Source organism: Vidua macroura, chromosome 2 (assembly GCF_024509145.1).
Source record: "Vidua macroura isolate BioBank_ID:100142 chromosome 2, ASM2450914v1, whole genome shotgun sequence".
In the NCBI taxonomy this organism is placed as follows: Eukaryota; Metazoa; Chordata; class Aves; order Passeriformes; family Viduidae; genus Vidua; species Vidua macroura.
Window position 1 is genome coordinate 83,147,533 of NC_071572.1, and position 24,821 is coordinate 83,172,353.

Below are 24,821 nucleotides of genomic sequence, written 5' to 3' on the forward strand. Positions count from 1 at the left end.
TCCAAATGCGGGCTCCTGGGGCGGTGCTGTGAGGAAGCCGTGGTGACGAACCCCTCCCCTGCATATATTTCCCCACGTGCGCGCTGAGTTCGCCACGTTAAAGTGAGTAAGGCACTGCCCACACTTAGATCGGCCACGGGGAAGAGGCTGACCGGCACAGAAGAACCGCCAGGCACGCCCTGGGGGACAAACGCCTTCTTCCCCCACAGCGCCGCTTTTATATTGGGCGCGCGCGCCCTCCGCCGCCGTCCCAAGTTCCAATTGGCTACAAGGGAACGGGGGCAGGGCTTGGGCAGCCGGGCGGACGGCGGCGCATGCGCCATTGGCGGCTCGTTGGGGGCGCGGGGTCACGTGGCGGGGCCGGCGGCCGTTGGCGTCTCGGCGGCGGCGGGTGCGGGAGGAGTCGCTCGGCTCGGCTCGGCTCGGCTCTGCTCGGCTCTGCTCTGCTCTGCTCTCCCCTCCCCTCCCCTCCCCTCCCCTCCCCTCCCCTTCCCTCCCCGCTGTTTTACTTTCTTTTCCCTCCGCACCACCCCTCCTCAGCTCGGGCGGGTCCAGGTGCGGCCCCGGCGGGGGCTCCCGGTGACTGGCGGGAGCGGCCCGAGCGGACCCTGGGCCCTCTCCGCCCCGCACCGCTGGCCTTGTGCTGCGGCTGAGTCCGGGCAAGCGCGGCGTTCGCATTCTCTGCCTCTACTGTTATCCTTTGGATCCAGGCTTTGCATTGGTCATCCTGTACATTTTTCCTCTCTTTAGGAGGAGTGTGTGCGTGTGAGAGAGAATGTAGTAATTTGCTACTTACTTTTGTGCCGTGATAAACTTCTGTAGCTCATCGGGTGACTAAGGGAGGGCTGGCAGGATCCAGGATGTTACTGACCCTTATTATGCTGTAAAGAGCTTGGGATTCATTGCTTTAATAACCGAAAGTGATCTTCGGCTTTACATCTCGCCTGATTTCTTTACAGTGTTGCTGTTTTATCTGTGATACTGTGTCTCTAAATGTACCAAGATCAGTATATATGATGCTGGAAGTAATCATTTCCAGGTGTGATATGTTGGTTAAACTCTCACTAGATTTTTTTAGAATCAAACAGTGGTTTTTGAAAGTCTTTGTTTGCTTGTTTTGTGCGAATATTTTCAGGGTTATAAATATTTAAATATTCAGTAAAAATCCTACTTGGTTTGGGAGGAGGGGAATTTTAGACTTTCACAGTAAAATTTTGAAGGAAACATAATTTGAAATTTGTCTTCTTAGGAAAACTTGAATAAAAAATCGTTAGTGAGCACTTTCAGCTTTCCAATGAAATGCTTGGTACGCAGGCTGTTGCTAGAGTTTCAGAGCCTGTACAGCAGAAAACCTTGGAGTGTAGCCAAAAACATCAACAAAATTGCTGTTGTATCTTACCTCTTCTCTACAACAGTTACGAGAGTATTTCAGTACAAATTATCTGACCAACCTGCTTTACTGTGGGGTGTGCTTTTCAGTAGTTTGTGTTTTTAAATCTTCCCAGGAGCGGAATAATGTTCACTCTTCACTTTGCAAATGTTGGTGGCTGGTCGGCAGAGTAGACTGTGAATGTCATACTGTTGCAGTGTTTGGTACATAGCTCAAAGAAGTTCAAAAGCATTATCTTTTGTGACTGTGACGAAGACAGAGCCAACGCTGTTGATTACAGTTAAGAGTCATTAAGGTTGGAAAAGGCTTCTGAGATGTCAGCTCCAGCCTCCAGTTGGGACAGATGTGAACAGTTGTAGCTCTCACATGCAGATACCATGATAGAGTTGACAACGTTATGGCAGTGTCCTGTTTTTATAGCTGTTCTGCCAGTGTCATTTATGCACGATTTCTCTTTTTCTTTACGTTGTTGTCATAGAAGTTGATTATTCAGCATATCCAAAGATGAAGAGGAAACTTGCAACAGCTGGGACATTGAGGCTTAGTCCTAATGAAGAAGCCATGTTTCTGAAAGAAGAATACGAAAGAAGAAGAAAACTAAGGTTACAGCAGGTATGCCTGTTGTATTTTTCCATGTGTTGTATTTCATTTGATGATGTAACAAATAATTGAAGAAAAGTAACTGAAAAGATTATTTCCTGTAAGCTAAATTTCAAGGTAATAGTATTGTAGAATGGTGGAATTTTTTATGTTGGAAAAGACTCTTGAGATCATCACGTCCAGCTATTAATCTGGCACTGCCAAGTCCACGACTGAATCATGTTCCTAAGTGCCACATCTACACGTCTTTTGAACTTTTAAAGAGGTGGTGTCTCAACTGCTTCCCTGGGCAGCTTGTTCCAGTGCTTGACAACCCTTTCTGTCAAAAAAAAAATAAAAGCCTAAAATACAGAGTGGAAAATAATAAACTATGTTTACTAAGTTTTCGGTATAGCTGTTGATTTTTTTTAAATCTTGAATTGTAATAAAAGCCTTTTATAGATTATTGTGTTATATTTTTGGAGGGAAGGATATTCCAAGCAGTGTTTGTAGTTTGTCACTTGTATGTAATTTTTTGGACTTTAACCAAAGTGTTTAATTGAGATTAAATTTATTATTTTATATATTAATTTTGGAAAAAGGTAGGAGCAACTTGAAAGTATTTTCTGGCTAGACTGTGAAAGGAATAGTAGATGAGATGGAAAGATGGAAGTAGGGTAAACAGTGTTGTGGAAAGTCTTGCTACAAAAAGTATGCTTATCTTGAATTGCTTATAAACATAAATGCTATTTCTACAGGTCAGGGAGCAGCAGAAGTATATCTCCTACCAGATAAGGCAGAAGGTAAAGCAGAGGAGAGAAGAACAACTGCATCAGTTAGAGGAGGCACTGAGAGCTGAATGGCAGAAGGCACAGGATGAGAAGATGAAAGTCCTGGAAGAACTGTATCTATCAAGCTTAAGAGCGATTGGGGAGGGTCACCGACAGGCCAAGAAAAATGTAAGTGAGCTTAATATTATTGTGTCATGGTTTCACCCCAGCCAGCAGCCAAGCACCCGGCAGCTGCTTGCTCACTCCCTTACCAGTGGGATTAGGGAGAGAATCAGAAGGCTAAAAGCCAGAAAACTCAGGTTGAGATATAGACAGTTCAGTAGGGAAAGCGCAAGCTACACACAGAGCAGGGCAAAATGAAGAATTCGTTCTCATCTTCCCATGGGCAGGCAGGTGTTCAGCCATCTCCAGGACAGCAGGGACCCATCATGTGTAATGGTTACTTGGGGAAGACAAACACCATCACTCCAAACATCTTCCTCTTCCTCCTTTGTCCTCACACTTTATGTACTGAGCATGGTGTCAGATGGTCTGGAGTATCTCTTTGGTCAGCTGGGATCACCTGTTCTGGCTGTGCCCCTTCCCAGTCTCCCATGTACCCCCCACTCTCTCACCAGTGTGGCAGCACAAAGAGCAGAAAAGGACTTGGCCCTGTGTGAGCCCTGCTCAGCAATAACAAAAACGTTTCTGTATATGAACACAACCCTGTGTTCAGCACAAATCCAAAACGCAGCCTCATGCCAGCCACTGTGAAGAAAATAATTTCTATCCCAGCCAATACCAGCATATATTGTCAGAGACAATGCTGGTGTTTTAGAAATACCAAAATTGCTGTTTGTTTGGTTTTTCCTTTGACATTGCAGATTTTGAAGTCCTGATACCTAAATGGACAACTTTTTAAGAATGGAAACTTCTTAGAAGTGGTTGTGTATTTTTTTGCAGGTATCTTCCCGCATGATAGTCTTTGGGCCTATCTGTGAAGGCTTTTGCTGGGCAGACTTTAAAGTTACTTTGTATTAGCTTGTATGATCATGTACGTTTGTACTTGACTAAATTGTACATAAAGACTCAGTATCTCAACTATGCCAGTAATACAGTAAATTTCTCCACCATGGATCTTTTCTATGGTCAAGAAAATACACTTAACATTTTTTTTCCCTTCAGTGCTCCAGTGACATGGAAAACCTTGATAAGGGCTTCAGAGACCTTTGTCTTGACTGCAAATGGGTGTCACATTTTAATTATGCACCTATAAACTGATTTAACTTTAAAATCCTGTAACTTGTGTAGGCTCTGCTTGAGAGATCATTAAGATTTCTGGGTAGAATTTTTCTATAGGTTTGACTCTGAATCAGGTTTACAGAAATCAGCCATAGATTTCTTACATGGATTTTGCAAAGTAGCTTACTTCTTGAATTAGTCAGAATATTTAAACCCAAGTAAATTAGCATTATGCTTTTCCATGTATCAATGTCTTTAAATCAACTTCTTTATAAAGTCCCTTCCAATGCTAGGATGGCTGAGTTAGCACAAAACTGTGGAATCCGTGTTACAGGAACAGAAAACTAATAATAAATGTTTCTGTTGATGACTGAAGGGTAGTAACATGCTTCTTCTACACAGTTTAGTTTGCATTTGCTACAGGGTGCTTAAATAACTATGTTTAATTATCCTTTTCATCAAACTGATATAGAAGAAGCTAGGATTTCTACATCAATATTTGGTTACATTGGCCGAGGGATGTCGCAAGTTTGCTGCTGTTGTTGACGGAGAAGAAGAAAATAAAGATCACAGAGAAGGAAAAGTTATTAAAGTATTTTTACCTTAATAGAGTAGAAGGTAGTTTTGAGCTTGTGCTTCTTATCAGCAGTATGTAATTTGAAATATCATACTGATAGTATGAGATGTGAGTAGAATTCTGTATTAAGTGATTACAATATTTTAATTTTAAGGAACCTGACTTAGAAGCTCTGGCAAAGCAAGCAGAGGAAAGGAAACAACGAGCAGAGACAAGACATAGAAAAGCTCTGATAGAGCAGAAGCACCAAAAGGAAAAATTACTTCGTGAGCAAGCCAGGTATGCAATAGTTATTTCATTTTATTAAGAATGAACTTTACAGTGTCACAAGGTGAAAGGCAAAAATATTGATGCTTCTTGCTTGGAATTTTTCAATCTTGAAATTTTATGGATTATAGAATTAATGCTCATGGACAAAGCTTGTGCCTTTTGATAAAAACTGTAGCTTTAAAACCAAGACAAGAATGTCAGGTATTCAAGCTGGCCTTACAGACTCTCCAGGAGTTCAGTGATGTATGAAATGAAATGTTGTCAGGGCAGTTCCTCATGGAGAGTTAACCACCTGGAAAAAGGACCTAATGTATTTGTCATGGTCTTTCTTCTTAGGTTGTTTTTTATTAAGCAGATTGGAACAAACTTGAGCTGGCATGGAAAATGCCATGTGTCCTCTTGGGCGTAGTTGTGCTTGGGTTGAGCTAAGACCTGTAAATTAAATAGTTAACTATATCTACACTCAAGCAGTTAAAGTAGGTTGAAGTGTGCAATGCTTTCTGGAAACTTAGGTCAAAAGCAGAACTTTTGCCTTGGCTTTGGGATGCTTGTATATATTAATGTTTTTGCATAACTTGAAGAAGGTAATTTTTAATGCTGCCTTCCAGCCCAAGTTCTGTTATCTTTTTAATATGCTTCCCCATCCCTATGGCCTGACCATTCAGTCCAGGTACTTAGGAATCTGATTTTAGTTTTACCTTTTATTTCGCACTGTTCTGTCACTGTTGCTTGAATAATTTTCCATCTCTCTTCTCTTTTGTGGCTTGTTTTGTCTTTCTCCCCCAAGACGAGCAGATGCACGTAAACGTGCTCTGGAAGTGGAAAGACAAAGAGCAGCCAAAGTTGCAAGCCTGCCACCTCCTCCACCACGTCCTTTTGAGGTATGTATCCATTATACAACAGTGATCACAATTTCAGGGGTACCATATATATTTATTGGTCTGACTCCTTGCAACAGGACATCCAGAGTTGGTATTTGCATATATAAAGAGAGTGGTTCAGCAAAAGCCAAGAGAATGGATTCATTAGATGTTAGTGGATTTCTTGCTACTAAGCTTGGGTACATTACTGATCTCTTGTTGTATGTGAATTTTATTTCTTGTAATCAAACTCTTTATTTTTGTAGTTAATGTGTCTTTTTAAACTTTCATCATATCTCATTTTCATTTAGTAGCCTCAGTGATATGAGCCTTTACAATGATCTCTCAGCAAGTACATCACATGCCTCCTCAGCCTGCTGTCATACTGATGTAGTTTGCAGCATTTTGTTTAGTTCTGAAATAAAGGCAATTCTGTGGTTTTAGCTGTGGGGCGGTTTTGTTGGGTTTTTTTCCTCCCTTCAATTTTGTTTATTTGTAGGGAGTCCTAAATAAAGGGGAAGCTCTTTAATTTTGATTGGAAAACATCACCCAAGTCTACTGGGGAGGCTGCAGCCTTTTGAGGTGTGGCTTTGTACCCCATTCATGCTGCTTTGATTTCATAGAGCTGGTGCATACATGTAGGATTTGCTGTAGGATTGCAGATCTGTACTGCAGAAAGAATATTACATGCATTTTTACTTTGGAGTTAACTAATAGAACTTCATGAATGCAGAGTTTAAGTTGCCTCATGTGGTGGTGTGCCATTTTACACCTTTGGGTTCAGGGATATCCAAACTACTGACAATAAAAGAAAGGGTTGAGGTATACTAGCCCCTCTCAGAGCCAGTGAAGCTTTCAAAACTTTTTCCAGCTACATCCCAGCACATTATGTACAGGTTAGAGTGCAGGATGATAGGAGTTTGGTGTTGTATCTGGAAAAACTGAGTAAGGTTTGACCCTCCCAGTTTTAAGAATGATTAGAAGGAGTACCTTTCATTAGAACAAGTTTCTCTCTAGATCTTTTCGTTGGCTGCCCAAGGGTTTTCATGTTGTGTAAGCTGGATATGAGTGAAGATGAAAACAAGTGTTGTAAGGGAGTGGTAGAGTTTGGGGTTATTTCTGGTGAAATATAAGCTGTATTGAAATTTAGTACATCTGGAATAAGGTCCTGTCTGGTACAGTTCAGGTAAATTCACACACCCTTTCACGCTGCTGCTGCCCTCTATGTTGTGCCACAGGGTGTGTTCCCAGTGTGTCTGGGGTAGAGCAGGTGAAGTCAGTATCAGTCCAAACTTCGACTATTTCCTGGGTTTCAGGTGCTTCTGTTGCTCAGTTTGGCATTGTTGAGAAAAGCATGAGATGCTGTGGCTTTGCTTTTAGTAACTTTCGCAGTTTAGAATGGGTCTTACGTCACATTTGATTTAACCCTTCCCCATAGATAGTCACTGCAGTTGATCTCCATAACAACTAAAATGACACAATATGTCATACTTTTATTTAATACTTTTATCTAGCAACATCAGTAATGCATACTCCTTTCCATTTTATAAAATCAGAATTTTCTCCTCATTCTTTAGTATTTTGTCACCAGGGGAAGCAAGACGGCTTTATTTCCAGGTTTCTTCAGGTTCTGGTGAAACCAGAATTGCATATACAGTTTTGTTGGATGATATGTCTGGGTCAGTGCTCTGTTTAAGTATTGTTCCTTTCCAGTCATTTTAGCGGAGTTTGCAAATATCTGGATTTTCTACAGTATGTGGGGTTTGTTTCTGTTACAATGTTCATGTTGTGATAATGGCAGATTGAATCAATAATTTTGCAGACATGTTGAGTTTTTGTTGAGGAAAAGAGATTGCTCTGTTTCCGTATAGCACAGCATGTCAATTTGTTCCATTTAAAGACTAGCTGACTTTAAGCCTTTTTTCTAGTTTTCATGTCTGTATAGATTTTAATCCTTTTGTTGTAGACCTATGGCTGGGAGGGCACAGGGCTAAGAATAAAGTTATTTTCTTCAAAGAGTTACTGGGTGCCGTGTACTTCATGACCATGTACTTAATGGGGGAAAATGTTAAGTAATTGAAAGATTGAGAGATTTTTATTCCTGTTTCTGCTTCAAAAGAGAGAAAACAAAAGATATTGACTGTCAGTTGGGTGAAGGTAAATCTAAGGCTTTGTCTTGCAAATGTGTTACTCAAAAGGCACTGAATCTAAATTGTTTAACTTTAAATCTTGTGAATTACAGCAAATTACATGGTCATCTGAGTAAGTCTTCTTGGTTTTTTTTGAATGTTTGCATAAGGAGCTTATTAAATGCAACTATAATCATAATCTGATGCTCTGTTGCAATAACAATTGACTGTAATTTCATAAAAAGGAGCTAGGGCATTGTTGTTCATGGCATGATTACTTAGAATATAAGAAACAGTCTCTAAAGATACTCCTATTATTGTGATTTTATCCAGTTAGAAAAGAAGTATTTTTACTCTAATGTCATAACCCATTTTGGTTCTCAGAATTATGGATTTTAGAAGTTGAGGCTGTATTTAGTTAGACGAAATGAAAAGTTGCTTAATTGAAGTTAAACTGTAAACACCATCTTATTGGAAAATGTTGCAGAGTTCTTGGAAACCTACTTTTTCTTACATGATCTATTAGATTTCTATGGAATGGAAACAAAACCTGAAAAGTATTACTATACTCTGCTTGAGTATTCATAGCATTTGTAGAGTTGGGGTCATGAGGGTTTTGTTGGGTTTTTTGTCCCATTTCATGATACTTTGCTGCTCCAGTTTTGCCAGATTTTAGTATAGAATTATTTGCTTTTTGAAGGAAGGAAAAAAAAAGAGGGAGGAGTTATAAAACCATGATGGAAGAATGGTATTTTTTTCAGCCTAAATTGCTTTTGACACTGATTGAAAAATTGCAGCCTCCAACATAATTCTCACATCTTCGCAGCTTTTGAATAAAATTCTGGAGGTTTGATTGATTACATGTAATTAATAATTCTTTGTTATTGGTTTCTTAATTTTAAATATTTTAAATAATTCAGAAGAGGTGTCTAATTGTACATTCTGAAAGTAACCCAGTATAGGTAATCTGGCTAATGAGGTTTAGGCCTGGGACTTGTCTGTTCTCATAGCTATAATTAATATATGCAAGTGTTGATCTGTTACTATGATTTTTATTGATTAAGAAATTTAGCAGTTTATTTTTTTTACCTACTACGATAACATGCAAAAATATTGTTTAAGGACCATAAAATCAGTTACTGATGTTCTGTTGGTAAGACTAAAAGTAATTTTACTGGTTTTGGGTCCCTTAGGACAAGAAAGACATTGAGGGGCTGAAGCGTGTCCAGAGAAGGGCAACAGAACTGGGAAGGGTCTGGAGCACAAAGCTGAAGAGGAGTGGCTGAGGCAGCTGGGGGTGTTTAGCCTGGAGAAAAGGAGGCTCAGGGGGAACCTTGTCACTCTCTACAACTGCCTGAAAGGAGATTGTAACTAGGCAAGGGTGGGTCTCTTCACCCAGGTAACAAGTGATAGGACAAGAGGAAATAGCCTCAAATTGCACCAGGGGAAGTTTAGACTGGATATTAGGAAAAAATTCTTCGCTGTCTTGTCAAGTGATGGAACAGGTGGCTTGGGGAAGTGGTGGAGTCGCCATTCCTGGAGATACCTAAAAGATGTGAGTTGTGGCACTCAGGAACATGATTTGGTGGTGGACTTGGCAGTGCTGAGTTCATGGCTGGACTTGATGAAGATTTTTTCCAATATAAATTATTGTATGATTCTTTGATTTTCATTTAAAGACTTTACTTTCTACAGTCTTCATGAAATAGTGATAGTCATTACTGAAATTTTGTATGCCTCTTCTTATGCAGAGATAATTTTAAGATATTCCTGAGATTTGATGCTGCTCTTTGTGTGTGTGCATTTCTTTATGGTCATGTTAGTTTTAGAGCACTCAAGCTATGAATCTTTCCAGTTTAATTAATGTGGATAAGAACACATTTTTAGGAGGAGGTTGAGGGAAGAGGAAACTGAGAGAAAATTAATGGAGGAGATGTTAAGTACAAAGACATGTCCTACAGGATATTGAGTAACCTAACCTGGCTACTTTGCTTCTGAGAACATGCGGCTATGCCAAAGAAGAGGGAGGGTCTGATGCCTTATTGTTCAAATTTCCAGAAAAGAGTTGAAATGTGTTAGTGTACCCAAAACTTCTGAAAAACCACAGCAACTTAGCATTCTATGAATAGACACTTTTCAGTGAAGTTACAGAAAACGCTCTTTTCTCTGGTCAACTAATGAATTGGACATAATGGCTCTGAGTTTCCTAAAGCAACTCTGTACTTAACAAGTGTTGCTTTGCTGTTGGGTGTAATTATTTTGTCGGTCTGTGGTTGCCCTGCTCTGAGATGAATGTGACAGCTGTTGTAAGTGGGATTTGTATTAATGCATTAAACTCAAGTGCTTTTAAATTAGTGCTTTTGAAACATGACACTGATGAGCATCAATTTCTGTGCAGGGGTTTGCCTAAGACTGTTAGATGCTCTCTGTTATAAAAACCCTCTAGATCTGCCGTGTGCTGATGTGGTTTATTAACTATTACATGTATATAAGGTTTTAAACACTATTTTTCAGGACAGAATTTGGTGTCTTTTAATAATAATTTAGCTATACAGATCATTTCTGTTTAGTTGCTTTGGTGGAGCTACTGTTCTGTGATACAGCTGTGGTTGTACTTTTCTTCCTAGAGTTTTGAAGTGAAAAAGATCCTTGCCATGAAGCCCTGTGGTGCTGACAACTTTTCTGTTACTCGTTACCATATTGCTGAAGCTTTGGTGGACAGAGAAGTGGATGGAGGGCAGGTGATTAAGTCCAAGTGTTTGTGCTACAGTGTTACATACATGTTTCTTTACATTGCATACATTGTCTGGATATCAGCTGGTGGATTTTCTACAGCCTGTTTAAAGATGACTTGTATAAAGAAGCTTACACTACTTACTGAAGAGAATCTCAGATGGGCAGGCTTCTAAAGCCTGTTACGTGCTCAATCACTTAGGGGATCACACCTAGCAGTCCCTTGTGAACAGGCTGTTATTGGAAGGTGAGATCACAAGACTGGTATAATGTTCAAACACCAAAACTGGAAGACTTGTGGCTTATGCTGAATTGATAGGTGCAGTTGCCCTGGTTTTCTGTCTTCCCCTCTTTTTAGCAATGTACTCCCAGACATGTCTTGTATTTGCCTTGCTTATTTGGAATGACTTTTTTTTATTCCTAAGTATATTTTTATGTTAGTAAGATTTTTCTTCTTTGAAAGTTGCAGATTGTTTCTGGTTTCCCAAATGAGATTGAAGATATTTCAGGGACATTTTCCCCCTTGATTAAAACAAAAGCATGAGGACAGAAGTATTCAATCTGTAATGTTGACCATATCATTCATTTTACTATGTATTGTAGGAAAAGTAACCACTCTGTGATAACAAATAAATTATATAAACGAGTGTCCCTCGTACACTCGTACAGCTTGAAACTGGAACACTTTGTCACCTAAATTCACAAAATATGTAGTAATGAATTTTTTCCAAAGGTAAAAAGTGATTTTGGTCCTGCTTGCAACATAAACATTCAAGGATGTTCATATGGCATTGTACGTCATTTAAGTGCTATTGCTGCAGAATTATTAATTTATCTATTGTTACATATGCTTTAAACTATCAAAGAACTTTGTGGACTAAACTATTGATTGTCTGCCAGCCAGATGCTCATTTAGCTGCTGAAGAAGAAGGGAGACGTTTGGAGGAACTACACAGGGAGACAGAGAGGGAAAGAAGAAAGCAGCTTGAAAAGGCACATATTAGAGGAAGTCACGCCTTGAAGAAGATCCAATTGGCCAAGGTAGGCAAAGCAGTTATGCCTGTTTTTAATGTCAGAATGGCCACTGTTCAGTAAGTTGTAGGTAGGTGATTAATAAAGGAATTACATTTACAGGAGGGAAATTGTTGGACTAAATAAAGTTTGCAGAATGTCTTTGAAAAAAAAATGTCAAAATCTGTTTGCTTGTTTTAGCATCTAGAAGAAGTGAGAATGAAAGAACATCCTCTTAATTTTTGTTATCTGAATGTTTGACCAACTATTAACCAATAGATAATAGTCAAGCAAAACTTCAATGGGTAATGAGTTCTGCTTTTCCACATTAGCTGTAGTTGCAGTTGGTACTTCAGTGGAAAAAACATTGCTAAGAAGGTAAGAAGTTTTTTTATTTTTTGAAAACTTTTCTAAGTTTTTACTCAAAGACTGATATTCTGTTAGTGTGCAAGTGTGGAAATGTTGAAATAGTTTCCTTTAAGAAATAAAAATTGAACTACTAAGAAAAGTCTTTGTACTGAGATCTACACTCAAAAAAATTTTGTGGTCTGATAGCTTCACATGTATTTTTGTTGTCTAGAAAAAGAAAAGCTTGTGTTTTATCAGCTGGAATATGATTGGCCCTGAATGAGTAACCAAACTAAAATGGGGATTTCTGGAAATATTACTGATGCTCCTGAAATTAACAGAAAATATCCCAACAAACTTCTTTTTTTTTTTTAAATAGCTCTCACATATACTCGATGTGCCAAAAAGTATTTAGTTTGCATCTTGAAAAGTAGCAACTGCTGAATTAAATACTAGCAAAAGTCACTTGGCAAAAGAAATACTCGTTTACCTTATAAAACAGGAAGTCTAATTATCTTGAGGAAAGTTGGCCTGCAGGTGTAGAGTCTGATCCTTTATTTAACATCAGATCTTCTAGGTAGTATTGATGACTCCTGTGTCTAAAGGGCTGATATGGCTTTCTCCCGAGGAAGCACTTTCTCCCTAGAATAAGATTAACTTTGAACATTAGCCAAACATCATGGTAACCAAATGGAAGCATTTTGTATGAGTCTTGATACGTGGCTGTCTGAATGTGGGCACTGAAGGTTTGTTATCCCTTCTTTATTCTTGAAGGACAGGGAAAGACTTCTGGAAGAACTGGAGCAAATGCATGCTGAGGATCGGATGCGCAGGAGACGGGTTGTCGCACAGATGCCACCTCAGCTTTCAGTGCCACCATACAAACGCATGGAAATAAAAGAAGAATGGCAGAGAGAACTGGAGTCTGCGTTTGAAGAAATGTGCAGTGAAGACAGGAGTAAGTTTTTTGTTGGAGGTTGCTGAATCTGGCACCCAGTAAAGGAGAGGCTGCTGCAGCTTCCTCCTCCCTGTGCAGCCGGTAGGGAGGCTGTGTGTGTATTCATAGTTGGCATGCACACAGCCTTCCAGGGCACATCCATACAGCTGGCCATGCAGGCCAGCAGGAAAAACAGCACTCGCATAAGTACAAGCAGCACAAATGGCCGCCTTCTGTTTACTGCTCTGGCTGATTATCATGAAGGCCTTTTGTGGGATATATGTCTGTAATATGGTATGGATCCCTTCAGTAGCTGATCTTAGACACTCAGTCTATCCAGGAGTTGTCCCCTGTATCCTAGGTCTCTCTGCCACACTGCAGATCCTCCTCAGGTTTTAGACACCCAGTCTAGTGTTCAGTGATTCATGCTGGGTCCTGGAGCCTTAGAATTACCTCTCATACTCATGTATTTACTCAAATGCACACATGCTCAAATATATGCTATGGATCACTTGGTGGATAGCTTTAGACACTTGCTCTTACCTGGCAGCTGGCCCTTGATCTTTAGTCTTCCCAATTGCTGGCTGCTGGGCCTGTGAACCCCCAAGATCTGCTGCTCTACTCCAGTTGTTACTGCACAGACACAGCTGGGCATGTGAGCATATGCACAGACATGCACATGCTATGGATTCCTGTGGGAACTGAACTTATATACTCAGTCTACCCAGTAGCTGACCCTGAATCCTCTTGTAGTCTTGGAGATGCACACACATGTGTAAGCAGGTTTCTTAGGATCCCTTCCTCTCCTCTGTAGCTGGCTTGAATGCTTGGATCTCTTGATCCCTTTCCTAGACAGCTTGTGGGTTCCCCTGGCCTCTACAATACCCAGCCCAGTCTTAGAGCTGCCTGATGTGTAACTCCTAAGCCTCTTACCATTCTTGTTAGCTAGTCTAGCTTGTGATTTGCTAGCCACTGCATGCTGTTACTCATACCCACCTAAATGCACTCATTATGGCCTCTGCAGTTAGCAATGCTCTAGACACAGGTGAACCTGTGACTTCTGGTCCCTGTTCCAGTTACTGGCCCTTTATATCTGTGTACACACATGCATAGAAAACACAGTGTGCCTCATGCAGAAAAGCAGCTACAAGTGGAATTTAGTGAGCAAACAGAACAGACTGTCAGGTACAGTGCATGGCCAGACCAGTGGACTGACTGTCTCATTTTATCTCATTATTTTTACACTTTTATCTCATAGTTGTTCTGCCCCTGACTAATTTGATCCTTTCTTTTCCCTGCCTTGGGTTCTTCCCCTAAGTATATGTAACAAGGATATAATTTCAAGGTGATCTACCCCTGTGTCCCACATCCCTTGTAGGCAGTAACCCCCTCAGTCAGCAAGGTGACCATAGGGGCATTCCTGCTGTGCAGTCTGCTGGGATTTCACACCTGGGCTGTGCGATCACTCTCCTGTGGCAGCCTTGTGAACAGCCAGGTTGGGGTGTGTCTTTTCCCTGATTAAGTTATTGGGATCATGTGTAATTTTTCTTGTGAGCTGCTTTTGGTGTAAAGCTAAGCCTTTCATCACATCAACTTCTATTTTGAAAAACATAGCATATTCTAGTGGAAACTGCTGTGGATGTTCTGTATGAATAGATGGCTATTGATCTAAACAGCTTTGAATCTTGTATTTTGGTGGGAAAAAAAACTGGATTAACTCTGGGGATTTGTGTGTGAGTGTCATCTTGCAATGTTGTTGGATTTGTATTCCAAATGGTCATTTTATTTCATTGTGTTCTTTTAATTAGACATGAAAGGAGACCTGATTCTGCAGTTTGAGCCACAACCTTTGCCAGCCCCTTCTGACAGAGCTCAAGATAATGATCTTGATATCTCTTTGGAGCATGAATCTGCTTGTGACACTAAACCAGAGCTTCCTTGTAATACTCAACAAGAATCAGGACATATGATAGAAGAGGAGGTCCCTAATGAACCAGAAAGTAAAGTTTCTAAACTGCATATTTAAATTAAACCTTTTCATTTTATATTAGAAAAGATTAGTATATCAAATAAATTTTAGTAATAAGTAAAATGCCTTAAGTAGTAAAACTTCTTAATGTGCATAAAGTAATTCAGTATAATTTGGTTTATGTTTAGCATAGAGGCTAATACCCTAATGATTATGAATTTAAAAATGAAAATATGACTTCTTTTTCTGATGTGCTTCAGTTTATTAATATGCTGAGAATAATTTTTAATTGTAAGAACTACACTGTTAGTAGCCATAATTATTACAGTATACTTAGTACAAATTATGGACTGATGCTGATGTGTGAACTTAAGATTTTGAGGTATTTCAAAGCTGAAGCTTTATAGTCTGCTTATTGTATGTCTTTTATGTTCAGGTTTGTGGTTGAGCTGCTGCATATTGTGAGTAGGCTGGAATGGATGCATGAGTGTGTCCTGTTTGCTTGTGTCATGTCCAGGGTCATATGATGTGAGCCAGAAATGTCTCTGTGAGCTTTGCTGCTTGGCCAAGCACTTCTGCATCCCTTGGGTGGCACAGTCTGGTGTTTGGTCTGTGGTGCATTGTGCTACCAGTGCTGATAGAAAGCAGAGGGCAGGTGTGGGGATAGTACTGCATATTTCTGCTACAGTTTGACTATAAAACACTGCATCCAGCTTAGTCCTTCTTTTATAGCTTGCAGAGACAAGTTACTGCTTTTCTTTTGCAGGTAAGAGAAAATTTTGCTAAGATTTTAAAAATACAGCTAAGCTATTTGTCCAACTCTGTAAGCAGTAAAAATAAAAGAGAGGGTTTTTTTATGATATGAAGATATTCATTACCCAAAACTGTTAACAGTATCTATTCTTTCTAGGGCATGAAGAAGGAAAAACTTGCCAACCTCGGTCAAAACTTGCCTTAAAGAAATTGTTGAACAAAATTAGAAGCCAAAAAGAGGAGTGGACATCAAAAAGTGAGAAAGAGAGTCAAAGTGAATTTGAAACTATTGAATCAGGCACAATTATTAGTGAAAAGAGACCATTATGTGATTTAGAACTTAACAAGGAGCAGCAGAAAAATACAGTGTCTGAAGCCAAAGGTACACAGTACGTGCTTGCATCAAAGTTTGTTGTATAGGAGCAAAAGACTTGTACTGCAGGAACTGTGACAGTGACTGTGACAAAACTGTTTAATGAACTTCCAGTCTTAAATGTTTTGTCACGTTGAATGAAAGTACAGTTTCCTATCTGTGCCCACAACACATTGTGGATTTGTTGAAACCACAGATAAGAGAGGTTTTTGCTATTATTTCCCACTTGTCCATTAAGATCTTGAAGAGAACAGATGTCCAAAATACCTTTCTGTCTTTCAAATCTCACTCAAATTGTTGTCATGCTTGGTATTGCTGTACTTAATAGATGTTTGCCTCCAGGGATAGAATTCTCAGTGCAGGAGTCAGCATTGAATTTCTGTACCTGTGAAAAGCCACTTTCTTTGGAGATTCACAGCTATAAATGCCCAATACAAGCATAAGCTAATAAGTGGAGTTTTTTTTCTGCTTTTAGGCACCATTCCAAAAAACCTTTTCATAAAATTGGAATTTATAGCAATCAGACACTGCAATTTGTTTGATAGCCAAATCATCTTGGGCTCCTTCCCATGTCTGTCCTTGGTGCCCTTCTGGTTAGGCTAATGCTGAATTGGTGATCTGGTATGTTGAGTGGGTTTTCTGAATTTTTCAAGTGATCAAGTTGTGGCATGTGATTTTGGGTTTTTTGCTTTTGGGTAATTTGTTTTCATAGGGTGCTTGCTTTTTTAAACAAGATAAAGTGATTTAGTTCCATCATGTACATGGCTATGCCAACATAATGCCTGGGGATTGGAGAGTGCAGCATGAGTGAAACCATGCCTTGGGGAAAATGTGCTGCTATTTGAAGCTAACAGTACAGGATTGAGACTTGCTTTTTGTGCAGTAGCCAAATGTGAGATAATTTTCTCAATACTGCCAGTTTTAGACCCTCTTTGTTCCAAGAGGTTAATGTGTGGCTTTTGATTCTTCAGGATGATCTTGCTCTCGGCCTCCCAAGTAATATTAGAAGTAATTTTCAGTCCCGCTGAAGCTGGGACATTACTGTGTATTCAAGAAAGACACTCAATAAAGGGCTATTAAAGACATAAATTATATAAAAACCTGATTTTCCAGCTTATGGAGACAGGTGGAGTAGTAGGATATAGATCTTTCCAAGAGCAGCTTATGCATTTTGTTGAGAGATACTGGGAAACTGTAAAGCAAGGTGTAAAGAAGATCCAAGACTCGCTCTGACTGCAATTACAGCTAAATAACATGTATGTTTTAGACTCTGTGAAAATGTTGGAAAATACAGTTGCAGATGAAAAGTCAGTTCCAATCCATCCTCAAGAACAAGCAGCTAAAATGAGAATGGAAGAGGCAGCTAAAATGAGAATGGAAGAGGAGAGACAGAAGTGGGTAAGTGTGTTTGTATTTATCCTTACCTCAGTTGTGCTGGAAAAAAAAACCAGATTTACAAAAGATTTTAAAGTATTTCAGGTTATACAGCAGCTATAAGCACGCTCAACATTTGAACTTTTACTGTAACATTTTCTATACTTCTCAAAAATCAAAGCTGTAGCTGGAATATAGAATAGAGTGGAAACCCTCAGTTTCTTCAAATGTAACAAGTGCTGTAGGCAAGGATAAGTCAGGGTTAAATGAGAATCCCAGTTGTACATTAATACCTTTGTTTTATAAAGGGAGGGTATAATCAGCAATACACAAGTCTAAAAACTTTATTTACCCTGTGTAATAATGTAGGAAAGTCTGTGAGATTGTGTTTAGAGTGACAGTAAAAGCATACAAACCTTGAGTAATTTTTTTTTCCATTATCTAGGAAGGTTATCTAGGAAGCAAATGCAGAAAGTTTTTTGTGTCTCTGGGAATGCTATATTTACTACATTTATAAAATAATACCTTTATGCATTATTTCATTATATCTATTGTGTATTGTGTTTTGTTGTATTTTAATTTTTGTTGTATCCCTAGAGACCTACCAGCTGTTATGTGGTGGCTTACCGATTAAAAAAAAAAAAAAACTTGAATTTTGGGTCTACATGCAGCCTTCAGTTGTACAGTTTAAGTTCAGAAATCAAGGAAACAAAAATTTGATGAAATAGTAATATTTAAAAAAAAAGAAAAAAAAAAAAAAAAAACAACAAGCAGAAGATCCTTTATGAAAGTATGGCTACTTTCTTTAACCTTCATTTCCTCTCACTTTGCATCTGGCCAGGTGTATGTAGTTCTGTGTCCACATTAGCTGTTCTCAGGTCCAGCATTTTCTCAGGTTGCTTTTCCTGACATGCCCATTCAGACTGTTATTAAAGGCTGTTGTGCACTTCATCTTTGCCAGTACTTTGAAATTTTTCTTGGTTTCCATTCTAAAAGTACATATGCTGTCACTAAGTGTGGATCTAAGTGAACCGTAGCTGATAGGTATATGGAAAGAGAATAAAAACAAACAGACTACTTCAGAGGCTTATGGACTGCTCTCAAAGTGGTTATACATTAGCTATTTCAGAAGCTTTTGTAAAGCTTAAATTAATGTTTAGATGTGCTGAACTCTGATGAAAAACTGAGTAAAATGCAAAATAGATTTTTCAAGTAAGTTTAGGAAAATTATTTCTTTTGCAGTCTTTGGGAAATGATAACATGTCTTGAATGGATTCTGATTTTATCAATTTTATTAATTTTAGAACACATAATAATGCAATAGTAAATGGACTCAGAGATTGTTAGAAACATTTAGCCAGTAAAACAAAGTTATTCCTGTAGACTTTGGAACTACTTTTAAAGGCCTGTTGCAATTTGGAAATACCTGTCACAAGCAATAGAATTTCTTCTGTAATTTGGAACAAAAGTTTGTATGTGGTGGTGTGTGTGAGCAGTCTGGTTTCTTTGTCATTCAGTTCTAGAGATTCTCCCTCATTTTTCTTCTGATAGAATGAGGAAATAGAGAAACAGAAACAGGAGCAGCTGGCCTTGATTAAAAAAATTGAGGAAGAGAAAGCTCTTTTGGAGGCTGATTATCTGAAGATCCAAATGCAAACCTGTTTGGAGCAGGCTAAGAAAAAAAAGGAAGAGGAAGAGCAAAGTCAGCTGGTGCAAAGCCACAGTCTCCATTCCACAGATCAGCAGAACCAAAAGGAACATGAGGTGAATAATTACAGAAAATTGTGTGTAGGTTTTTATTTACTATTATAATAAAAATAAAGAATACAATTTACCAATTTTGAACTATATCAATTAAGACAATTTTTATTTCTTAGGCTGTGAATTAGAAATTTGTACGTTTGAAAGCTTCTTTTTCTAGTGTGCAAGCTTCTACTTCACATGGTATCACTAGACCTGAAGGAGCGGCGTGAGTGTGTCAGAGGAGGTTTAGGTTAGATACTGTGGAAAAAGGTTTTTAACCAAGAGGATGGTTGGGCACTGGAACAGCTCCCACAGAAGTGGTCACAGCACCAAGCCTCTCTTGAGTTCAAGAGAGTTTGGACAATGGTCTCAGGTACATGCTGTGACTCTTGGGGATGGTGCTGTGCAGGGCCAGGAACTGGGCTTTGATAGCCTTGTGGGTCCCTTTCAACTCAGATATTCTGTGACTTTGTGATTGTGACTTCTGCTGTTGTACTATCTCTCTATAGTTCAAGGGGTAGCCTTGATCATAATATCTGTTAGTAAAATCTGGTTATAGTCAGATAATGATTGTGCAGGTAGACATAACCTTTTTCAAGAAGGTAAACAGAAATCATAGTGGGAGAAAAAAGACAAAAATCTGCCTCTGTCTTTGTTTAAATCTCAAACAAATGCTTAAAGAAGAGGAATTTATGGAGAATGTTGATGGAAAGTAATCTTTTTTTATATATAAAATCTTGCTTCATTTGCACAACTGCTACTCTTTTGAGAATGTGATTGCCTTGGAAATGCAGCTACATTGGCTCATTGCTCCCTGAGTTTGCAGGGTATATTTACCTCTTTAGGCTGAGCTGCTGTAAGCACCATTGACTTTGATGGTGTGTGTAGAGAGAGGCTGTAGCTGTGGGCCATCTGTTCCAAAATCTCCTTTAGCTTCATTGCCTCAGGCTGAAATCTCACAGACTTCAAATATGGTGGTATCCAGCATCTCCTGTAAACTTAGGTGCAAGAACATACAGCTTAAGGTTGCTGCCATAATAGTTTTCTGGGAATTAGTTGTATATGTGCAATTAAAATTGTTTTATTTTGATTAGTCTGGAAATGTATCAGAAACCAGGAGTCCAGGAGAAGACAGTCACAGACAGACGATACGTAATTTTCAACAGCGCCTTCTGCAGCAAAAAAGGTAGGTATCTATGGAATACAAACTGTCTTTATGGAATGCCTGTTCAAAGTCATTGAATTGCCTTGATTATTGAAATTGATGTTTCTTTTTGCACTGCTTTGAAAAGATCCATGTTTTCACTCTGTTCAGGTTGCACAAACAAACTATTGAAGAAGCTAGAAAGAATCTACAGCAGTATCAGAATACACTGAGGCAAAGGTACTTGTCTAGTTCTGAAATACCTCTGAGCACAAGGGAAACAAAACCCATTAATTTAGAGCCTGTCTCAGAGCTGCCCCTACAGATACAAGGAGCACAGCCAACACAGTACCAGGCATCAGAACAAGTTCATGCCCAAGAATTTTCACAGTCGTTACCTGTGTTTTCAGGAAAATTGGGTATGTTGGAAAAACTATCTTCACAGAAGCAGCAAGAGCAAGTGCATAATCTTTGTCCTGGAAGATCAGTGCAGTTTTCAGAAGCATCAGAATTGAAGCATGGAGGGTTTCACTTGCCCTGTGACTGTCCTTCACAGGAACAAGTGGGAGTATTCAAAACTGCCAATAATCACATCAGTGAACCATTCCAGTTCCATCCAGGGTCAGTCAGGAAGGAAGTGACTGCAGTAAGAATACAACCAGAAGCACACCAACAACACTTTAGATTTGTGTTGCCTGCAGAAAGTTCCTCTGAGTCTTCAGAAACAGTACACTCTAAAGAGTTACCTCAGAAGATATCTAACTATCAAAACAAGACAGAAGCTGGAGAAGAGCATGCATTTAAGACATCCATCATGCCAGCAGCAAAGAGATCAGCCTTGGCTGGTCCTTTAGCCTATCAGCAGGGATCTGTAGAGAGCAGCAAAACAAGCCCTGATCAACCTCTCAATCTTTCTGAACCCACGATTCTAGCTCATGAAGAATCTAAAGCCCAGAGCATTGAGGAATTCTCGGTATCAAAAGCAGGAGATGTGTCTTTGTTAAATTATTCTGGTATACTGAGCTTAAGGGACAGAGTGTTGGCCTCATCAGAAAGCATCCAAGCTCAGCAAAAGTATTTGAAAGAATTGCAAGAACAGCTAGATGCACAAAGAGAAGTTCTTCTTTCTAAACAGAGAATACAAGAAAAACTACTTTTACAGAAGCAAGATAAATTGAAGGAACAGATGCAGAGACAGCAAGAGGCTTTGAAAGAACTTCTAAACAAGCAGGTAAGCTTTAGAAACACCTTGCATGGGTAAATCATCAGTAGGTGATCAAACCTACAAATCAATGCTACAGCGTACCCCATGAAGTGTTGGTAGTTTTAGGTGATTTACCATAATGAAAATTTTAATTAGGACTTGTGATTTGTAATCAGTATTTTCCTCTGTAAAGCTCCAAGAGCACAGTTTTATTAAATCTAACAAAAATACTGTGAAGGTCTGTGCTTGGTCTCTGAACATAATGCCTATTGAAATTGTTGTCTGAAACACCTGTAGGTAGAGTTGTTTTCATATCTGTAAATGCACCTCCAGGTGTAAAACAGCCCATGTATTAACAATACGTAAGTAATACCTGAAAGGATATCATAAGCATCTTGAATAGATCATTTTTAAAGCTTGTCTTTTTGTGTGTACCCACTATGAAATTGGTTTGGCAGCTGCAGTCTTGAGTTGTAATTTCCTTGTTTCTCAGTAACAGAAGAAAAATCCAAGTTTATTTTTGAGCTTATAAAGAGCCTCCTTTTGCCTCTCTTTGTGTTTTGGTTTTTTTTTTTTTAAACAGAAGCCATCTTAGAAGAATAACTGTTCCCTATAGTTCCTGTATTTTGATTTTGTAGTTTCCAAGCAGCTAAAATTCTTGAATTCAGGAGCTGAAAAACTGAAAGCAGACTTTTCAGCAATTGCTCTTGTTAAAAATTATGAGTACTCTGATCTAATCTCACAAAGGCCTTGAAAATGCAACTGTGTTTTAGCACATTAGGTTTGTAGAGCACAGTAAAATACCTCCATGTCCAAATGTTTTTGTGAACTACGAGATCTTTCTGGTATCCTGCATAATTGAACTACTTTCTCAACATGCTCAATATTGTTTTGCATGGAATACACACAAGAGAAAATGCTCTTTTGATAAATGAGTATAAATATAATCTTATATAAAACTGCTTCCCCCTTCTAAGGTGAGACATACGTGCCCAAATGAAGAAATGACAGAGGCACAAAAGCCTTTCAGGATTAAGAGAACTGACTTCTTCCAAGTGTCAGAAAACTACCAAATAGAGAATTGTGGCAGGAGTAAATTTCACAGAAGTGAAACAATTTCACCGTGCATTGGTCCAGTTGAGCAAACGGGTAAGGCTATTATGTTATTTTTCATTATAATTTTTATTGCTTTACAGCTGAGGTAGAGTTCTCTTCCATCTCTCCAATTTGAAGTGTTTGTGTGTTTGTACATATATTACTGCAACATACTAAACTTTGTTTTACAGAACAATCTGAGAAAGTTCTCTGTAGAGAACAGAAACAGAGGTCGTCCAAACCACCAGTGACAAAAGTCAAGTTAGGGCTTGGTTTGGAGCAACATGAACTTAGTGTTATACCAGAAGTAGACACACCGAAGAGTTGTAGCCTCTCTTTGGCAGGTAATGTATAAAATATATAATAAGTGCTGTTATGAATAGTAGATTGGAGGAATATAATATTTTCTGAAGAATCCTTGAGATTATTAGGAAATAATACCTGATACTGTTGCGTTTCTTAAAGTATAATTTTATACTAGCAAAGTTGTAGTTCAGAAAAGTTTATTCTGTGAGTGCCTAGAAAAACGTAAACAAAATTTCACTAGGAAAAGAAAATTCAGTTACTCCATGACCTGAATTCCCTGTTGATTTTTCTTTTGGGCAGGGTCTGTGTTAACAGGCAGTTGTACAATAACTCTAAAAAGAAGTTTGTAGATTTTGTTTAAAGGTTTACCTTTTGATCATAGCAAGAAAGTGACTGTAAAATCTTTCAAGTAAAGTGTTAGTATCAAGCTTCTACAGAAACTTTTAGACCATCTCTTTAGGTTGTTTTTTCTAGTTAAAAAATACTCGTTGCAAAAAAAAATTGGAGAGCAATAAAAATTTTATAAATATATTACAGTTACAGTCTGCAGGCAATCCTTTGCAATTCTCTGTAAGGAACATTATTTAACAGGTACAACAAACTCATGTTTTCTAAAGGTAAACATTTAATTTTTTTTCAATGTCTCTTCACATCTAAAATGTAATGCATATTTTACAAAGCTTTTTATGTTGTGTTCTTAAAAAGGCTCAGCAGAACAATGTGAGTAATTATAGGCCTGTCAGGCTGGCATTCCTTGCAAAATAATGAAACAGCTGATATGGCGCATCCTTCAAGTAAAGAAAAGTAGTTAATGCTAGTAGTTTATGCAGAGCAATTCTTGTTGGACCAATTTGATATCTTGATTAGCTAGCAAGTTCTGTTGGAGAAGGTTTTGATGGAAATATATATTTATGTTCTCAAAAGCACTCGGCTTAGTAACTTACACTTAGCTGTATAATACTGTTGTGATCCACAGGTGATTTATTCTTATATTATCAAACCATGGTAGGTAGTAAAAACTTGAGATTTTTATTGGACTGGGTGGCCAGAAAGGGCTGTTTTGTGGGCTGGGTTGCAGAGAAAGAAGTCTTTAAACCAGAGCAGAGAAGTTGTATTACCCTGGGATCCGGAGAAGTTACTGCAAGTTTTCTTGGATTTGCTGTGTGAAAATATTTGTTTGAGGTTTTTTTGAAGAAATACTCTGGTGGAATTAGGAATTAGTTTTTGAGAAGTCTATGATCTGCATAATCTTTCAGCCTGTATAATGCATAGACTGATGTGATCTGGCTAAATTCATTAAAATGGAGACCATACAAATTCAGCAGTTTATTTCTGTAGAATAGAATGTGCATCTTAATGTTCTTCATGAAGTGCAAAACACTTCCTTTTTATACCTAAACTGATTACAGATGTTTTAAATTCGGATAAACAGATGATGGTACTGGAGAAACTTCTCAGATTTCAGCCTCTGGGGAGTTTGCATGTGTGAAACATTACAGTCATGCTCTTCATGAAGGCACCTTTCCCTTGGGCATAACAAACTATGACAGAAAAGCCTCCAATGGAAGTCCAAGGCAAACTAATCCATCAGGAAGGTTATTACAAGAATTGCTGATGCTGGCTGCTGAAACGTCATGTGATTCAGGTGAGAAAATCCTCTCCCTTCAAGAATACCTTTCAGCATTGCTGACTTTGCTGCTGTTTATTTGTAGAATATGACCTGACTGTCAAAGAATATGCAGTGCTATTTAATGCCATTGAATTTTGAGTGTAAAAAAGGTTGTTTCAATAAGCACTTGTTTCAGAAGGAATGAGTTTTTATCTTTTGGGTTTTGGGGACCCATTACCATTCTGGTAACAAGTCCACATTGCCAGACACTTCATTGCTGGCCAACAGTTTCTTGTCCAGGGCATGTGCTTTTCATCTGTAACCTTTAGAATTGTAAAGGTTTGCAGGTATTTCAGGTGGGAACCTATTTTGGGTAGACCAGTGGCGTTCCTGATTCAATACCAG

General features: G+C 38.7%; 1 protein-coding gene across 1 annotated transcript in view; it reads left to right on the forward strand.

Annotated features, from left to right (window-relative positions):
* The first annotated feature begins 383 nt into the window (after positions 1-383).
* The window catches only part of CEP295 (centrosomal protein 295), a 43,448-nt gene continuing 19,010 nt past the window's right edge, over positions 384-24,821 (forward strand). The window contains 18 exon segments of the mRNA XM_053969793.1: positions 384-391; positions 1,869-2,002; positions 2,728-2,928; positions 4,713-4,837; positions 5,616-5,709; positions 10,445-10,558; positions 11,451-11,591; positions 12,684-12,867; positions 14,655-14,846; positions 15,726-15,950; positions 17,209-17,339; positions 18,867-19,079; positions 20,153-20,244; positions 20,374-21,433; positions 22,384-22,555; positions 22,693-22,845; positions 24,217-24,234; positions 24,237-24,452. Coding sequence (XP_053825768.1) covers positions 1,895-2,002; positions 2,728-2,928; positions 4,713-4,837; positions 5,616-5,709; positions 10,445-10,558; positions 11,451-11,591; positions 12,684-12,867; positions 14,655-14,846; positions 15,726-15,950; positions 17,209-17,339; positions 18,867-19,079; positions 20,153-20,244; positions 20,374-21,433; positions 22,384-22,555; positions 22,693-22,845; positions 24,217-24,234; positions 24,237-24,452 — 3,439 coding nt within the window. The 5' untranslated portion in view covers positions 384-391; positions 1,869-1,894.